The 19223-nt window shown below is 37.8% G+C and overlaps 1 protein-coding gene across 1 annotated transcript; it reads right to left on the bottom strand.

The window, feature by feature from the left end:
* Positions 1 to 3465: 3465 nt before the first annotated feature.
* LOC109396779 (sperm-associated antigen 16 protein-like) lies at positions 3466 to 18347 on the bottom strand. The gene is made up of 5 exons (XM_019668909.1): positions 18188 to 18347; positions 8304 to 8350; positions 7011 to 7106; positions 6488 to 6504; positions 3466 to 3562 (listed from the first exon to the last, which is right to left on the bottom strand). Exons 1-5 carry the CDS (start codon positions 18312 to 18314, stop codon positions 3466 to 3468), a joined length of 384 nt encoding a protein of 127 aa, XP_019524454.1. The 5' UTR covers positions 18315 to 18347.
* Between the last annotated feature and the right edge of the window lie 876 nt (positions 18348 to 19223).

Genomic DNA, 19223 nt, shown 5'->3' with positions numbered 1-19223 from the left:
TGTGTGTGTGTGTGTGTGTGTGTGTGTGTGTGTGTGTGTGTGTGTATAGAAGATGTCTCACATTTTCTTTACCCAATAATTTATCAAAGGACACTTCAGTTGTTTCCATGTCTTGGCCACCATGAATAATGCTGCAATGAACATCGGGGTACATATATCTTTATAGATAAATGTTTTCAGATTTTTGGGATATACCCAGAAGAAGGGTTGCTGGGTCATATGGTAATTCTATTCTTAATTTTTTGAGGAACCTCAACAGTGTCTTCCATAGTGGTTGTACCAATTTACAGCTCCACCAGCAGTATATGAGGGTTCCTTTTCTCCACAGCCTCTCCAACACTCATTACTATTTGTCTTGTTGATAATACCCATTCTAACAGCTGTGAGGTGGTACCTCATTGTGGTTTGGATTTGCATTTCCCTAATAGCTAGTGAAGCTGAGCATCTTTTCATATATCTGTTGGCCAGTTGTATGTCTTCTTGGGAGAAATGTCTGTTCAGATCCTCTGCACATTTTTTAATTGGATTCTTTGGGGGGTTTTGTTGAGTTGTACAAGTTTTTTATATATTTTAGATAATAGCCCCTTATCAGAGGTGTTGTTTGCAAATATTTTCTGCCATTTCGCTGGTTACCTCTTGGTTTTGTTGATGGTTTCTTTTGCTGTGCAGAAGCTTTTTATTTTTATGTAGTTCCATTTATTTATTTTTGCTTTTACTTCCCTTGCCTTTGAAGTCAAATTCATCAAGTCCTCTCTGAACCCAAGGTCCATAAGTTTAGTACCTATGTTTTCTTCTATGCAATTCATTGTTTCGGGTCTTACATTTAGGTCTCTGATCCACTTTGAGTTAATTTTGGTGTCTGGTGACAGATAGCAGTCTAGTTTCATTCTTTTGCACGTGGCTTTCCAAGTCTCCCAGCACCGTTTATAGAAGAAGCTTTCTTTTCTCTATTGTATGTTTTCGGCTCCTTGTTAAAAATTATCTGCCTGTAGGTGGGTTTATTTCTGGTAACAATTTTGATTATGTGCAGGACCCTACATAAAACATCATGAGAGATGCCAAAGTAGCAGAGTACAGCATGCCTGCCTTCACGTCTTTGCATTATAGTGGAAGATTACATATAATTTTTAGGTGAGGGCATAATACAGCTAGAAGCAAAAGCAGACATTCATAATAGAATAATAAATGCTACCTTGGCATTTTTGGTCAGGAAATGTGAGTATGACATTTTATAGGATGAGATGGATGATAATTGAAGGAATCGGAAACACAGAGAGACTGAACCTACTTTAGTTTGTTAAGATGCCTGTGGACTGCTTTTTGTATGTATGTATGTACGGTTGCAAAACACCTGGCAGATTCTTGCCTTCTTAAATAAATGTCTTTATCTTCCTAAATACATCCGATACACACTTTGAAACATCCAGAACAGAAATCCAGTCACCTTAAACTTCCATAGTTCTTACTTCTACATTGAGGGTTATAATCCTATCAATATACTGTATGTCCAATCCATAGTCCTGCATTAAACACAATACATACATACAAATATACAAATACTCACTCACACACACACACACACACATCCTAAGTTGTGATGTGATCATAAATGATTGTTATATCTTTGTATATAATATTCACTATATATTGAATATCTCCCATATACCAGGCACTATGCAAGGTGCTAGGAATTAACTATGAATAAGACACAGCTTCTATCTCAAGGAATTGAAGGCTAGTTGAGTGAAAAACATGTAAACAAAAATAACAATATAGAACTGTATTATTCGTGATAAGGTTTCATTATAAAAGCCTATTCATAAACCTACACTGCCATAGTACACACAACCGATAGGTACATTTATGTAATTTTAAGTTGCACTTTTATCTCAATTACACATTCTATACAACTCTCATTATGGCTTTATCATTAACTTAATGATGATGTTAATAAAATACCTCAGAATAAGCACAAAAAGAACAAGCACTCTACAAACAGCAAAATACGCCCCACTTTGAAGACGGCTGAATTATGAAAAAACATTCCACCCACATGTGACCCAGAAATCTGTTGGTGACAGAGGTGGCTCCAACATACAGCTTAGTTTAATCTGTGAAAGTTATAAAGTCCAATTTTCTAAGTAGAGAGGTTTCTGGATAGTGTAACGAGTACAATACTAGAGAGCTGATAGGTAAAATGATAGATAAAGGAGAAAACTATTTCCCTTGTCTAGAGTAGGTGAATGAAGCTTTGCTAAGGAGACTCTTAAGCTGGAGTTCATAGAAGCGGAAGCTCAGCAGATGAAGAACGGAAGGAAATTCAAAGCCAGAAACACATCACAGGCAAAGACAAGGGGTGAGAGGTCGGCCCACTCAAGCTCAGGGTGTTATGGAGCAAGGACCAACGAGGAGGTTGGAACGCTGGACAGGAAGCATGGCGAGAAGGTAAAGGCAGGTGGAAGGGAGGAGTCACTGGGGATTTAAGCGGAGGAGTGACAGATTCAAACTTAGGTTTAGAAACATCTTTCAGGTGGAAGCAGAAGCACTAGTGAGAGAAGGCAGCTTGTCGAAGGCAGTCTAAGCGAGGGATGAAGGACGGAGGGTATGAGAGAGGCTGAGAACATCAAAGCTGATCGGACTTAAGAAAGAATGAAATGTTCAATAGCAACGAATTACTGGACCGGGAACCAAAATTAAGTGACTTGATCTACTTCGAGCTATTTCAAGGCGGTGAGTTCCTTTGAGAACTGTTGTTGACTAGCGAGAAAGAAACTAGACAATAAAATCCAAGTGATCTTAAAACATAAACCTTATTTTATTTGGCAGTTCATTTCATCAATTCTTTAACTCACACTGAGTCAAATATACCGGCTTGAAGAATCTATACGGAGGACTTTAGGTAAAAATAGCCTGGGTCTTTAATTGAAATTAAATGTGTACATCAAGGGACTCAATCAAGGCAGATAGCTTTTTATTGTGACTTAGTCATTGGGCCTATAAGAGTACTAAAAATTATTTTTCATATTTAATTCATTAGCATTGATGATCTATAAGATTTAAAATAAAGGCAGTGATCCTACATGAGACCCAGGTCTAAAGAAAAGGAATACCAATGTACTAACCCTAGACTACTTTTTTGTTATAACAACATAATTCTTAACAAGCAAAACATTTGATAAAAATTCTTAATACATTGGAAAAGTTTTTAGAATAAAATTCTATTAAACTTCTCAAACTTTATGTTCACAGCACACTGTTATACTCTTATACTGAGAACTACAGAGAGCTTTTGTTTATATGGATTCTATGTATCAATAGTTACTGTATTAGAAATTAAATTTTAGCTGCTTATTTATTTTTAAGTAAGTATAATAAAATTTATACCGGTAAGGTAGATTAACATATTTTTATGAAAAAGAACTATATTTTCCAAAACAAAAAAAATTAGTGTGAAGAGTGGCACTGTTACAAAGTTTTCCAAACCACTTTAATGTCTAAAGGACACAGCTGGATCTCAACTTGTTTTTGCATCAAACTATTGTGATACGTTATCTTGCCTGAACTACATGAAGAAAGTCCAACATAAACAGACATGTAGTTAGAAAACGGAAAACAATACAAACCCACTGAAAGGGTCTTAGGGACGGACACCCAGGGGACCTCCAACAATACTTTAAGAACTACTGATAAAAATGTTAAATACAGAAGTTTTGTTCAGTCATCAACTAATATTCTCCAAAAACACCTGAATATTGAAAAAAAATGCCTTATATTCACAGATGAAGAGGAGGTGATGGAGGAGAAGAGATATCAGGAAACTTAAAAATTAAATAATTTGGGTGCCTTGCTACTGTGATCATTCAAGATCCTTTCTATTGCTTTTATAGAATTATAGCAATACAAAGAATCTTTGAGAGTGTACCTCAAAATTAACAAAACAAAAACAAAGAACCAAAAGGGCTAAAGTAGTATCCCTCAAAATGGCAGTAATATATTAATTAGAAGGGTCACAGTTTAGAGAGGAAAACCAAGCTTGATTCTAAGCAGACCTTTCCTCATAAAATTACATACAAATATCTCTAAGGAATATAAATGTGTGTGTATATATTCTTATCTCTACTTATATTCATACTTAGAAAAAAGACTTTAGTTTCAAGAAATAACTGACAGTATAAACAAACTACACATGTGTTACAGATTAATAACATTTCCTATCTTCTTAATATTTTTTCCAATAATCACTTCACGTATAATGAAAAATTATATTTTATTTCAGAGTTCAGAACCATTGAACCTATTAAGGAAACTGATATTGTATCAAACACACAGTTTAAAGTTAATGAAATAAAACAAAATCAATTCTCAAATTTTTCATTAATATTACCAAAGTTTAAAGAAAATCATAAGAATTTATTTAAATGCAAACTATTCAATAAGTAGTTTTGTTAATGTTTGACAAAAAGACTATATTTCTCTCAATTATTTTTACTACTTCAATTATTTTTAACTATTTTTCAACTATTTTAACTATATTTAATATCCTAACATAACCTTTTACTTGCAATCTTTAATGAAAATTCTAAAAGTCCTCATTGAAGAGGGACGACTGCACCCTCTAACACAGAAGAAAATATATCTTATTTAAACAGATGTAATAATATTGTAACAAAACAAAGTTTGTTTTATAAGGAATAAATATTCTTTGAAAACAGAAAGCCCATGGAACAACTCAAAGCTAGTTTCTGAAGCTAAAACACTACAGAAAAGAAAAAAAACAAATTAGAAATGCATAACTGATGTGGTTATCAAAAAATGAACCCATATTTAATTTTAAAAGCTAAAAGGCAACTTTTGCGCATTTTCTGCATTACCATTGTTCATTGAAAGAACTCTAAACACAGGTAACCAGAACTTAAATGAGAGTAAACCAGCCATCAATACATCAGAAATCTAGAAAGTTAACTCCAGCAAGATTATGATAAAAGAAAGCTGAGAAATTGATGAGAGAAGAATTACTGATGTTTGATTCAGTAGATATGGCAACTACTCCATTTTATTTCTTCCTTGGATTCAACTTTGGATTTACAAACACGTTCTAACATACCAGATACAAAGAAACAATTACAGTTTGGGTCACAAGATTTTCATTCAATGGTTCATTTATCCATTCACTTACTCTGCCGCTATTCATTTAGTACCTACTATGTACCAAGCATTGTGTTAGGCATATTTACCTTTCCAACTACCAATACAAATGAGTAAGTACTACATAAAGTCTTTTTATGTCTTTTTTTTTTACTTAATTATGTAAAGTAAGAGGAAAAATGATGAGTTGCAAATAAACATCATGCAACTGATATGTTTTTGCTGCTCTTCATTCAAAATGCTATATTTTAAAACCATTCCTATAAATTATTGCATTGCAACATCCAACAGACTAATAAGTCAATGTAGTGGACTTCATTTTGTGTCTCCTTAGAAGGAATCATACCCACATGCTACATTAGAAAATGCAGTTTCCTATGAGCTAGGGCCCTCTATTTATAACAGAATATAATCCATTCCAGATTCAATCACTACTTCTCTTGAACTTTTTTCAATGAAGAGCGAACAGATATTTTGGAAAGGAGTTACTGAATTTTTAGACAGAGGAAGTCTACAAAATATGGAAAGATTGACATAGGGTAGAATTTGGAGTGAAGTCGATCACATACTATTTTGCACTGAGGAAGTAAAATCTGCAGCTAAAAAAAGACTATCACAATTCCCTTCACATTTCTCAGTAGAAAAAGGCTACATCATTGAAAAAAACATCCTTCTTAATTAGTGGTGGCATGAAAATATAAAGCACTTTTAAAAACATTTTTGCTATCATCATTCAATTGTCAATTTTTAAATTAGTTTTCAATTTTATAGGAATACGATCATTTTATGTACTTTTATTTAATTGGTGCTATTATAATCAGAAAGTATCTTCTACCGTATTCTTTAGTAAAATCAGTTCATAAGCCTCACAAGAAAAAAAGTCATAATATACTAAGCATTCCCTGCCATGACAAAATAAAAAAAGACAGACAATGCTTACAAGACAGATTATAGACTGCATACAATATCAAATTCTGTACATGAGTGTGGCAAATCTCCAGTTAGTTTAATCTCCAGTGATATTAAATAGGCAGAGTTCTGAGGGAAAGTGTCACTTGTTGCAAAGTCATGTAAGAGTACCTCGATGTGGAAAATGACAAACCAAAGAAAAGTAAATACAAGGTCAGACAATTAAGTTCGCGAACTCATCCTAGAAAGTGCTACGTACTTCATTGCTGAATATCACTATGGTCACCTTCAAAGTACTCCCCTTGGGAAGCTATGCACCAATGCCAGCGCCTAGTCCACCCTTCAAAGCAATTTTGACTCTTTTTCTGGAATGGCCATCAGAGCTGTCATCGTATTACCCTTGATGTCCTGAATGTCATCAAAATGTCTTCCTTTCAATATTCCCTTTATCTTCCAGTAAAGAAAGAAGTCATTGGGGGCCAGATCACATGAGTAGGGCATGTGTTCCAATACAGTTATTTGTTTACTGGCTAAAAACTCCCTCACAGACAGTGCCATGTGAGCTAGGGCATTGTCGTGATGCAAGAGCCATGACTTGGCGAAAAGTACAGGTGGTCTAACTTATTCATGCAGCCTTTTCAGCACTTCCAAATAGTAAACTTTGTTAACTGTTTGTGCAGTTGGTATGAATTCATAATGAATAATCCTTCAGATATCAAAAAAGGTTAGCAACATTGTTGCAACAAGTTCAAAAACTTAATTGGCAGACTTGTATAACTACTTCCTTAAAGGGAAGGTTTCAGGATAAAGAAACAGAAGTGAAAAAGACATAGAAGGTGATAGGGCTGCATTTAGTAAGTAAAGTGAAGTACTTGAAATTTAAATGACTTTCAAAATTTCACATACAAAGTTATCACTGTTAAACTGCAGGAAATGGTTGTGTTCAAAATTCTCACCAAAATATGAGTATCTGTAGCCTGTTCTTGAACCATCTGAATTGCTTTTGCCAGATCTTCTTCACCTTCTGGAATACTAAAATTGTCATCTGGTATCTAAATCACAGAGAAAGCAAAGGATAGGAAGGGTTAGCAGGAATATAAAAATACCTTATTTCATTTCATAACTGATTTTCCCTCACAAAAGATCAAAAATATATTTTACGTAAGACCCCATGTCATTTTGAAGATCTATGAAAAACAGATAACTGTCAAGTAGGCAGCTTTCTGACTTTCTTTATAACATCACTCAATGTCACATCTAATAAACTCAATATTACCTTATAAACAACTACTTTTGTCTATAATTACAAATGTAGACTAATAACTCTGCTGAAATGTAGAATAATAACTCTGCTGAAAAAAAACATCTAAATGCCACCATTCTCTCCTCATCGCAGATTTTCTCCCCCATTACTGTTTCATTACTACTATGAGCAACTGCAAATATTTAGTTTATTAAAAAAAAAAAACAACTCACTGTCTGAATGTTAAGCTCTTGGAAGAACATAATCAACTCTATGACATTAATGACAGTTAACACTTACCACATGCTTATGTGCTGGTCGCATTTTTAAGTCCTTTTCATCTATTTAACTCATTCAGTAACTTCATATGATATATATTATCTTCATTACAAGCAGTACTAAAGAGCCTGTGTTCTGTATTTGTCCTGTCTCTTGCTTGCCCAGGCCAGAAACAGCCAGGCTTGCATCCACAGTTTCAATCACAGCTGCTGTCATCTAGGAGTGACTCTATCCTCCAAGTCTCAGAAGAAATGATATTAATAGAACCCACTGGAACAGTGAATTAAAGGAAAGGTTTGAGACTGTACCCACATTAGGCAGAAGCACAGTTCAGCTGGGAGGAAGCATATGATCAGAGCTCCAGTGAGGCAGTGGGAACCTGGGAAACCTTGCCAAGAGCAGAAGGGATGACAGGGAACGCCTGCTGGACAGAGGTGACAGTCTGTAGTATGGGTCCCCAAGGCAGGCGATAAGGAGCTGACTCAGAAGGACAATGAACAGGAAAACCAAAAACAGCCAGGTGGATTAACCAATCTAAAAGTTTAAATACTATTTTCACACTTCACTCTTAACTAGCTAAAATTAGCTAAATTCAGTTGAAAAATGAGTATCTCAGAAGGTAGGGAGGGAAGAAATGAGGGAGGGAGGAACGGAGGGAGGGATAAACCAAATATTTCGCAAGAACAATCACAATTAATTTAGAGAATACCTAAAATGAACATATTACCTCTTCATATTCATAATCATCTTCTGATGCTTCAGTTATGGTGACCTCTGAGTATCTTGTTAAGTTTTAATCTCAAAACATATGGCATAAAATGATTATATTTTAAATTGAGTTGACCTTAAAATACAGTAATAGAACCAATTATCTTACCAACTTGGTAAATACATGTAATTTAAGCTTTTTTAAAAAAATTGATCTTCCCCATACAGCTTACAAATAGATATTTTAAAAGAAAATATTTGTAATCATTATTTTAAATTATTGTTCTCCAAAACCCAAACCCACAAAAAACTGTATTTCTATCTGTTTATTTACTAATGATTTCCAACTTGTTTCTAAGAAGCCTTACAAAAGTGCACAGTGTCACCAAATAATATAAATTAGAAAGAGATAAGAAAAATAATGGACAATAAAAGATGACAGTAAGTTTTCAAATTTATCTCAAACCATACTGAATTCTCCAGAGCGCAAGTCATTCACAAGAGTCTGATTTCTTCATCTGGTTTAAAGCATTGTAAATTAAAAAACATACAAACAAACAAAAAGAGTACACCAATATTTAAATATAAGTACAAAATACATTTCGAAGTTTTCATCAATGAAAGGTGTTTAAATCTCCACTGTTTTTTTCTTATGTGTATTTATTTTAAAATTAAATTCTCTTCTCAGGAAAGGTAGCCTAATTTTTAAGCAAATACAAACTGCACAGTAATCATAACTAAGTGGTTCACAATTTTTCAAGAAATAAGCATTAAAATATCGATGGAAGTGACACTAATAAAAAATTCTAACAGCATCACTAAAAATTTTTCAAAAGTTATGTTACAGTAATTATAAGTTAAAACTTCAAGATAACACTTATTTTGTTGGTTGGTAGGTTTATTTTTTTTTCTTCCAATGTAGACTCGGTTATACCAAGTGTAAAAGGTATGAAATTAAAAATTTTAATGCACAGTAATGGTTACAAAACTCAAAGATGAGATTAGCCTAGTTTTCATTTTGCTGCTTGTTAAAAGAAATTATCTCTGTTATTCTGTCTTCCAAAAGCTAGCCGAAGGTGTATATAACAACTTATGCTGTTTGTAATAAAAACTAACACTTGCACAGTATTTAATAGAAACCAGATGCTGTCCTAAGGGTTTTATATGTATTAACTCATTTCCTCCTCCACCTACAAGGCTGGAAGTGTTATCTCCATTTTACAGATCAGAGCTCAGAGGCACAAGGTTACACAGCTAGGACCTATCAGAGCTGGGAACCAGCCCCAGAAGTTAAAGTTTCACTATGCTATACTACCTCTCCTGCTCTGTGTGGGTTTTCTGTGCATGTAAATACTTGAGGTGTTTGCCAATTAGTTTCCACACAGTTCTAAACCTCTACAGACAGGTAATACATTCTTGTTACTCAGCCCATAATAAGCAATAACTCTTCACTGTATGCATTATCACCTGCAGAGATACTTAAGCCTCGTTCACTTACGACCAATCCATCCTCAGCAGCCAGGTACCTGCCAAAGGGTCAGTATTTTATTGTCAAACATGTGTGTCTCTCCCAATAATAGGCTGAAAAGTAATTTATGCTAAAAAAATAATAATAACTAGTTAAAAGCAGTTCAAACCACCACTCACACAGACACAAAAAAGTTGTATATCTGCAATCCATCCCATAACCTTATACTCACCCATATGAAGTACCAGGAGTGAAGTACCTACCTTTCACTAACATCCTACTTAAAGTACTTCCAATAGTAGTCCAACGCTCAGTGGCAAAGCCACCAATACTTTAAGGTATTTCTTATGTTATAACTTCACTTCTGGGTAAAAAAAAATCTGTAATTTTTTTAAGTTTATTGCTGCATAACAACCCTCCCCCCCAAAAAAAAAAACAAAAACTTTGGGCTTAAAAAAACTATAAGCATCCATTATCTCAGAGTTTCTGTGATCAGGAATTCAGGAGTGGGCTAGCTGGAAGGATTCTGCTAGGGGGTCACTCATGAGGGCTCAGTCAACATGGCAGCCAGGGCTGCGGACACCTGAAGGCGTAACTGAGGCAACAGGATCCACTTCCTGATGGCTCCCTGATATTGTTAGCTGGGGGTCTCAGATCCTCCCCAGGATCTGAGGGGTTCTCTCCACAGGCTTCAAAAACTTTCTCAAGACACAGTGGCTAGCTGCCTCCAGAATAAGCAATCCGAGAAAACAAAGTGGAAGCCATAGTATCTTTTACAAACAGCCTCAGAAGTCACGCATCATAATTTATTCAATATTCTATTGGTTCCAGAGGTCGGTCCACTTCAGTATGTGAGGGTACTTATACAAGAGCATTTATACCAGGAGGTGGGGATTGCTGGGCATGATTCTGGAGGCTGGCTACCATACCATCTTACAGGGGTTTAGGAGCACTATAATAAAAGAGTTAACGTATATAAATCATTTAGAGTGGTGCACGGCTTATAGTAAATGCTGTACAAGTGTTATTCTTTTGCTTGTTCTAGAAAGGATGAGTACCTGTGGAGAAACGCTCACAAGTCTCCCATGGCCCAGTTCCCCCTTAGTGAAGATGACTGGATAAAAGACATTTTAAATCTTCCTCCTTTTCTAGATTTATATTTATCTGACACATTTTCACTTAATGAGATAAAATTTTCCAAGGTTCAGCTATAGAAAGTCAGCTTCTATTTCATGGAAAAGTATGCCTCCTTCTGAGAAGCAGCTACTGGGAGTTGATTTTGTAAGCAATCACTTGTCATTAGGTTTCCAGAAAAGCATTGCCATCCATCATTACTGTTTATACCATAACAAATGACACAGAAAAGTAAATATTCTATGATGTATGGATAGACTTTATAATTGTAAATAAACGAACTACTGACGTGATGACTGTGAGGAAGAAACGTGTAAGCAAAGGTTGCTAAACAAAGCAATATGTACAGGAAGAAAGTGACTTGTTCGCAAAGCTTTGAAATATCAAGCAATACCTGTATACACAGAAAATATTCTAAGCTATGGATTTTAATCACTAGTAATATATTCTGCTTACCCATAATCAAAAGAGATTAAGAAAAAAATAACTACCATTTTGCAAAGCTTAAAAAGTATTGTGACACAGATCATAACCATATTTATTCTCATAACCTTGTGAGGTTATTAGGCAAATACAGTCATCTCTAAATTGAAGGGAAAAAAAAGTGAATGAAAGAGATTAATAGATTTGCCCAAAATCATATAGCTATGAGTGCCAAAGGCAAGTTTCCTGAATACAAATGCCACAAATTTTCTACTACACCACAATGTTTCTACAGGGACACAACAGGAATACACAGTTTTTGCTAGTACCCTAATAATGCACTTGCACCTATTTCTTTTCCAAACTCTCAAGTGTTATACTACCAACAGCTAAATCAAAACATTTAAATAGCTTAACGTGAAGACCTTAAAGGAAGAAGTATAAATATGGCTACAGACTCAAGGATTAAATTAATGAAAGGCAGGAAGAGATTAATGAAACAAAAGGTCAGGAACAGGACCAAAATAGGAACCAATATCCTTGACGGATATTTTTAGTATCCACAGATGACTTGAACAGAAAATCTTCATAGAAGCGACTCAGCTGAAAGGAGATGTCGCGGTGTTACTGAAGAAACAGACATACTTTGGCAAGTACGTCGGTATGCACGTTGGGCTGGCTAGCTGGCTAGCAACGACACATGGACAAAGGCACAAATGAACCCCAAAATGATTCCGTGGCAGGTTACACATATGCGCAAAGCACAAAATGTAAAAATACATGAATATGGAAATTAGGAGAGAAAGGGAAATAGAAATCAGGTAAAGATGCAGTACATGCCACAGGTCTCACGCATTTTGTGAACTGCAGGCCACAGGTTTGACTCTGAGCTTCCCAGCAGTCAGGGTGAAAGGGAGATGTACTCAGACACCAATTTGGTATCCATCCAATGCAAACAGATGAGTTTCTCAGCACATAGACAGCAATTTCTGGTACCAAAGCAGGAGAGAAATGACACTCGTAGGTCCTCAGGAAGAGAGAACTGTGGATTGTACAGGTATTGATCCCCTTGACCGTTGGGACAGCCAGAAAGACAGCATGAGGCAGAATGTGACCGTGTGTGAAAACCACTACTTTAGAAGCAGTGTTGCCCGAGTGGCAATGGGCAATTCATCGGGATTGCCTGAAAGATAAAACCTTGACTCTGGTTCTCCTTCTACCAGACAACTTTCTCATCCACAATCTAATCGATTAGATGATCCTATTCTCCAGGAAATGTCCATACAACTAAACTGGTCACAGTGCTCATGCAAAGTTATTTTTCCACTGCAGAATACTAAGCTGGCATTCTGGCTTAAGATCAGTTCCTTAATGCCAAGCTGACTCTGAGCATCTTAAAAACTACCTTCCCATTAGCTACCAAGGATGCCTTCGAAGAACATCCCTGAACTCCAGTTCCAAAATTCATTTTTTTCCTACCCTATCATTTTTTTCCCCTCAGATCTGGTTCTTGACTTTCTGCCCATTTGAACGTGGCCTGACACTTAACACTGTGCCTGGTTTTCCAGCCTGCTCTTGCCCAGGGCACTGTCTGCGGCCCCCCATTCCTCCCTTGTCTGCAGCCATAGTTCTACCTACTTCCATGCCAGCTTCTATATCCTCGAGTCATAGCCTTACCTAGACCAAGGGTCCTGCTCCTCACATGCCTACTTGCCTTGGAAGGAATTTAATAGTATTAATGAGTTTGCATGGTATGCATCAGCTCCTTGCCATTTCGTCACCACATGTGAACTAACCGGTACTTTCGCACTAGCAGAATTGTCACCATATCCTGACTTTCTAGATCCTATCAGGAAGTAGGCCGGTACATACCCACATTGGAACTGCCAGGAAGCGCTAGCTCCATCACAATACTACAGAAGACACAACTGCAAGAAACCTCAGAAAAGCATTTCAGCTGGTCTAATGGAGCAGAGTTCAAGGTGCCAGTTGGTACGACTGAGTCACAAAGTTCTCTAAATGGACCATGGCCAGAAAGAAAGGATGTTCAGACACGAGCAGCACACAAAGTCCCTCACACACTGTTCTCTTCCACTGCTGCATTGGTAGGTAGTGATCACTGCCTGCCGCGGCATCTTTGTAAACAACTGGAGTGAGACATATAGCTAATTATATTTTACATGATTTCCCAAAGCTACTGTAGACAGAAATTGCTTTGTAATCTTTGCCTTCACTGCAGAGCCAACATACACAAAGGCAATCTACGATCTAGCCTGGACCCTCCACAATCAACATTTTACTTAATGAAATAAAAGTACTGTAAACAGCGAACTTCACAGGTATGTTCCCTGTCTTAGGAAAGTCGGTTTAAATAAAGTAAGTTAACAGAATAGCATAAAATAAAGATGACAAATTGCAATGCTTGCTGCCACTTTCCCCAGTGTTGTTTGCTTCCTGCAGTCTCTCCCACCGAGTCTTCAGGGGGGTCTCAGAATTCTTATTAACACCACATGCCAGGAGGCCGCTTCCATCTCTGTGGAAATGTATCGGCCACCCTTGCCCTAGACAGCTATGGCACACAGCACTCAGAAACGGGAAAATCACTTTCTTTCCTAGATGCCTCCTGGTTCTCACAGTGGGTGGTGATGTTAAGTTTTCCAACTTCTAAGCCAGGAGATTCAAAGATATCAACTCTACGTAGTATACCTCTATCTGAAAATATAAAGGTTAGAGGTTAAGATCTTTGTCTACGGCCCTGTTACTCCTATTATAGTTCTTACCAGCAGCACCTGGGAGCTTATTAGCAATGCAGAACCTCAACCCTGACCCGACCCTACTGAATTAGAATCTTCACTGAAAGATCCATAACTTTGATTCACTTGCATATTAAAGTTTGCCTGACCTAGAGGACACAGAACAAAATGCATTTTTTTTCTCTCCAAATAGCCTATGTCTTTCATGCTTGTAAAATTCAGCACTCTGGGTTTAGTAACATGCCTCTTGCTTTAGAGTCTACATTCAGACTGCCTATCCTTTTTATTTGACTATACGTAGGGTATAACTAAACACCCATGGGCAAATTCAGTTTTCCAATGATAATATACTACTTGAGTACATAATGATTATTAAGGGTTTTATAAATATCTTCTCACCATAAACATTCTAGAGAAATAACAAAGGAAAAACATTTTAAATGTTAAAAGGAAGAATAAAATGTTTTTAAATGGCAAACGTTCAATTTTAATTAAACAAAGTTATCAGTGAATATTATTAGTGCAGTGAAAGATTGGCTAGGGATGTCACTTAAGACAAACATACCCATAGATGGGTATCAGTTTAGCGTGATCACCATTATTCAGTGTCTGGAATCCTTAATTTTGCATTTTCAGTAATAGCTGATTTTGGGGCCACATCCAGAGTTGATTAGCCTCAAAGGGCTGGCTTAACTCACTCAATCCTCAGAAATTGCTTTGGGGGCCAGAGGATACCTTTTCAGTGACCAGCAAACTTATGTCCACGATCTAAGAAGCCAAATTCTTAGTGTTAGAATGCCTAGAAAGATAATATAATAATCAAAAGCTAGTTAGGGGAGCAGAGAATCAGCGCAAGGGGAAGTAGATAACAAACAAACAAACAAAAAAATCACTTTAGGGGTTCCACTTTATCCTCGAGTCTATGTATTCCCTTACTTTTCCTTGAACAAGGCTTTTCTCTGGACAAGTAGCAACAAAATCAATTAAGCATTAGCTTTCTTAGTACAGTTCATTCCAGCTTGCTTCTCCCAGGTGGAATTAGGCACTCTCAAATGTCTACAGCCACACATTACCAGGCAGCCAGTGGCCATGACTGCAACTGAAAGCTTCACCCAAGTTGTGCTGATTTCTACTAGAGGATTCATTCACATAAGACAACCAACCTTCTTTACCAATTCTAGAGACACCTACGTGTGTCCCTTTACAAGTCACATAGTTAAAATCTAGCCTTATGTATTACAATGCCGCAAATACTTTTCTTATGAAGAGTCCTCCAGAGGAGTTAGGCACTCCATGACTAGATCTCTTAAAGTGCTGGAGATAGCTAAGTAAGGTAAGAACTATTACATCACCTATGTTTGTATCTCATCTTGTGGAAGGTTAAACCATAAAAGCAATGATACTGTGAAATGTTTTGGAAGAGAAACAGGTGGCACTGTTACAGCTAGGAGTTTACAAGGCAGGGGTGTTGCAGGGGGAAGACATTTTTTTCCTGAACACATTCTCTAAACTGTTGCAAAGAATGTGGGGCCTTTATTAATGAAGTCGTCCCCTCGTGGTGGAACCTGGCTATGTTTTGGTTTGGGCCACATTTGTCCGTACATGTGCTTTATGTCAGGTTGTTTAAAAGCAAAGAAAAGGGTGATTTCCCGGAGAATTTGAGTCAACCTCTTTCGAAGCCTTTCTCATTACTGATAGTTTGTTGTCTTGTGTTCTAGGAGCATCTGTTCTATCATAAATAAGGGAAGTCCAAGAGCAAATGCAATAGATTAGAAATGATGAAGTGTGTGTGCAAAGTAGAGAACATCAGATTTCTGATTCATTTGTGCATATTATAACTTTTCTTTATCCACTGCAATAGCTCAATTAAATTACCTGAGAGTTAAACACTCTAAAACCCAAGAAAGTCTCACTTCAGCAACTATCATAATTGCCTTAAGAAACAATGTCAAATAACATTATAGAGTCAACTCTTAATTATGCACGTTAAGAGAGCTCGGGGGTACAGGGATAATTGGCATTCAGAAGTAATCCTCAAACTTCATTTTAACTAAGAGGTAAAGTCTCTCCCGTGACTAAACCCCTTACCTGAATGTTGCAGTGAATATAGGAAAATTGACTGGGTAAATGTTTAGTTTTGTTGAAACCCAAAGTAGTAGTCAGTCAAGCAAAGAGAGATGAAAGAAAAGCAAAGGGGCTAGATAATTCACACACTGGATAACGGAATCCTAAAAGTTAGAACTGCTTATATTTACAAATGTGATTATTTAGAGAAGCCATGGTAAACGTGTTTTGTACAAGCTGCTCTACATTAGCAGTAATAACTCAGTCATCTCCCTGCCAATTAAGTAATCCTGATTTTCACTGCGGAAACTTGTGCTACATTGGAGTTCCACCATTTATTTCACAAAAATGTTTGCAAAAAGTTACCTCAGTGTGTCTGTCTCATGTTAACAATTAAACTATGCTATAGAAATCATTTTAATCAGACAAATGTGTTATGATGACTGGTTATCATTCACTACCGAGGTCGCTGGATAACTTCACACTTGATGTAGATAAGCTCTGAAAGAAATGTTGACGTGTTGTTCAATTTAAAAAGGAATATTACCGAAAAACCTCGTTAGGGCTATACAAATAAGAGTATAAAACCTCATTTAAGACACTAAAGCACCCACATATCTCATTCAAATCGCTTTCCAACTCTTCAAACTTATATACCTGTAAAACCATGTTTGCATTGAATAAAATACACGTATTTTCTTTGATATTTTCAACTAAGTTCTTCAAAGCTCCCTGTAGCAGGGATGTGTGCTGTGCCTGAGTCAGGACAGGTTAATCACTTCGCCAAAGTTCACAAACGGAATCATTGCTGGATTCCTGAAGTCTTGAATTAAAGCTGGAGTGGCTACTTGGACAATCAATCAATCAATCAATCAATCAATAAATGTGTATGTATGTAGATTTTGGAGTTTCCTTGATATCTTTACAGATAAACCCGATAACCCATCCCCCTTCGACCTGACTGAAGAAAGGAGTGGGTACCTTTTTCTCATGAAGCCTCCCCATCTCTCCAGTACCATTAAACTATATGCCTGAAGGAGAGGAACTCAAAAGCCTTACGCAAGACATAACGAACTTAATTACCCATGTGTGGCTATTCAATTTTGCTGGTTATTTCCATTGAGAATCGTTCATCACAATCTGGCTTTTCCCCAACACATCTGAGCCTTGTCAGCCCACCAGGATATCAGTTAATTGCTGACGAAAAAAAAAAGAAGTAATTATTAAGTAGCCAAAATTGAAACTACCCAGGAATTGATGCTACCTAAACAAATCTTTTTCAGCTCAGCTCGGGCCGGCATAGAACCGCTGTTGCTCACAGCTCAAACTCTTGAGTGAGCTCTTCACCAACGGAGCCACTCGGCCTGCCCCAAAACAAATCATTTTAAGCATTGGACATGAGCTGGATATTCTGACCTTCAGCTCCTTAAAAGCCCAAAGGCAGGGGCGGGGTTAGCTCAGGTGGTTAGAGCGCAGACTCGTAACACTAGGGTTGCAGCTTCGATTCCCACATGGGGCATGGAGGTGGCGCCCTCCACAGCTAGATTGAAACAACCACTTGACTTGGCTGGTGGGTACTGGAGAAACATTGTTCCCCAATGAAATTACTTAAAAAATAAAAAGCCCAACGGCAGAAGTCTTTCCCTCATCGCCTAACTTTCTCAATTTAATTTGTTCCAAAGGCATTCTGGAAGCTTGGGGCCTTATTTAGGAAAACCACTAAACGAAAGGAGGGTTGGATCCATTTGTGCCACCTTCACATAAAACTTCTATCCGAAGTTTTACTGAGTTGTTACTAAGCACGAGACTCCAAAAAGCCTTTCAACTGTTCTTCCAACAGGGACGCAGCAGCCTAACAATTTAACAGGCGAACCATTCACGGGTAGCTAGCTATCAGGGGATCGCGGTGCCAGAGACGCCACCTCAGGGCCCAACAGGCATCTTGATCGGCTCGGTGGCCCCCAGCCTCCTAGGGCGCCCCCAGCGGGAAGCCCGCGCCCTCGGCCCCAATACCCGTTACCACGCCCGCGCCTGGAGGCCGCGCCCACTCGGGAAGGATACGCTCCAGGTAGTAGGCGCCCTCGGCGGCCACCGCGTCCGCGGTGTCCCCGGCATCCGTCAAGCCCATGCCCAACGGTTCTTCCAGAAGCCGCAGGGCCGAGCTGGGCATCCCTTGTTGAGCAGCCATCAGCACCGCTCCGCACCCCCGCCCCTCCGCGTCTCTAAGAGCAACCCCGAAGACGCTTGCGGACGACCGCACGCAGCTGTCGCGAGAGCCTGGCACTCGCGCGCCTACTCGCACCAGGCCTGCCCTGGGCACCGAAAGGCCGCCCAGGCCCTACGCGTTGGTGCCCTCTGTGCTTCCCAGGTTGCCACGGCAACGTCGTTGCCTAGTTACCCTGAAAGCTCCTGACGCAGCTCCTGGAGTGGACGAGATAAGATGCAACGAACAGTTGGCTTGGATTACATACATTTTCTAACAGAGGGAGCATTTTCAGTTTTAACCCTAACATTTTTTTCTCACTTTATTTTCTTCCCTAAATGCCTTTCCCATCGTTTTTTTGCATGCCCATCATCAGTCCCTGGATTTTAGATGTGTGTACAGCCCTGATTGTCCCCCAGGGAAAACGCCTGGAAAAAGAGAAAGATTCTCAGTGCCTGGAGGATGAAAACAAAAAAAATCCTAGAAATCAGAATTGAGAGACTGACCCAGAAGAACTACCATCCTCTGACGCTTAGCAATAAAGAATTAGGGTGCTCAACTTAATCAAATCCATTCTTGTGCTCCTTTAAAATATTTATGTAGACATCTGCCTTGACTTTGATTTCATGCACTGGGACATGGAATAGAATTTGGTTCATTGACCCTTGCCAAGGTAACATCACTTTCATATGAATTATGAGGTACAAGGGACCCTAACATAATGTATAATAAAGGGCATCTGCCCAATCATGTGAGTCTTTTTGTTACGACAGGATCTTCCTCAGATTTATATTGCATATATATCAGAAGTAAGCACATACTAAGCTTTTTTCTTTGAAGATTCGTTTTCATTCTACATTTCTTGATGAAAAATGTTTACCTACCTCAAAGCGT

Source organism: Hipposideros armiger, unplaced genomic scaffold (assembly GCF_001890085.2).
Source record: "Hipposideros armiger isolate ML-2016 unplaced genomic scaffold, ASM189008v1 scaffold_543, whole genome shotgun sequence".
NCBI lineage: Eukaryota > Metazoa > Chordata > Mammalia > Chiroptera > Hipposideridae > Hipposideros > Hipposideros armiger.
Note: the sequence above shows the minus strand (reverse complement) of the source record. Positions and strands in the feature narration are given on the sequence as shown.

What these genes read in the sequence shown, in the direction of transcription:
- LOC109396779 (XM_019668909.1), bottom strand. Translation starts at nt 18,314, where the DNA reads ATGGCTGCTCAACAAGGGATGCCCAGCTCGGCCCTGCGGCTTCTGGAA. An exon ending in GGGCGCCTACTACCTGGAGC is followed by an intron (nt 8,351 to 18,187) that starts GTATCCTTCCCG and finishes CAAGATACTCAG; the next exon opens with AGGTCACCATAACTGAAGCA. An exon ending in ATGATTATGAATATGAAGAG is followed by an intron (nt 7,107 to 8,303) that starts GTAATATGTTCA and finishes TCTGTGATTTAG; the next exon opens with ATACCAGATGACAATTTTAG.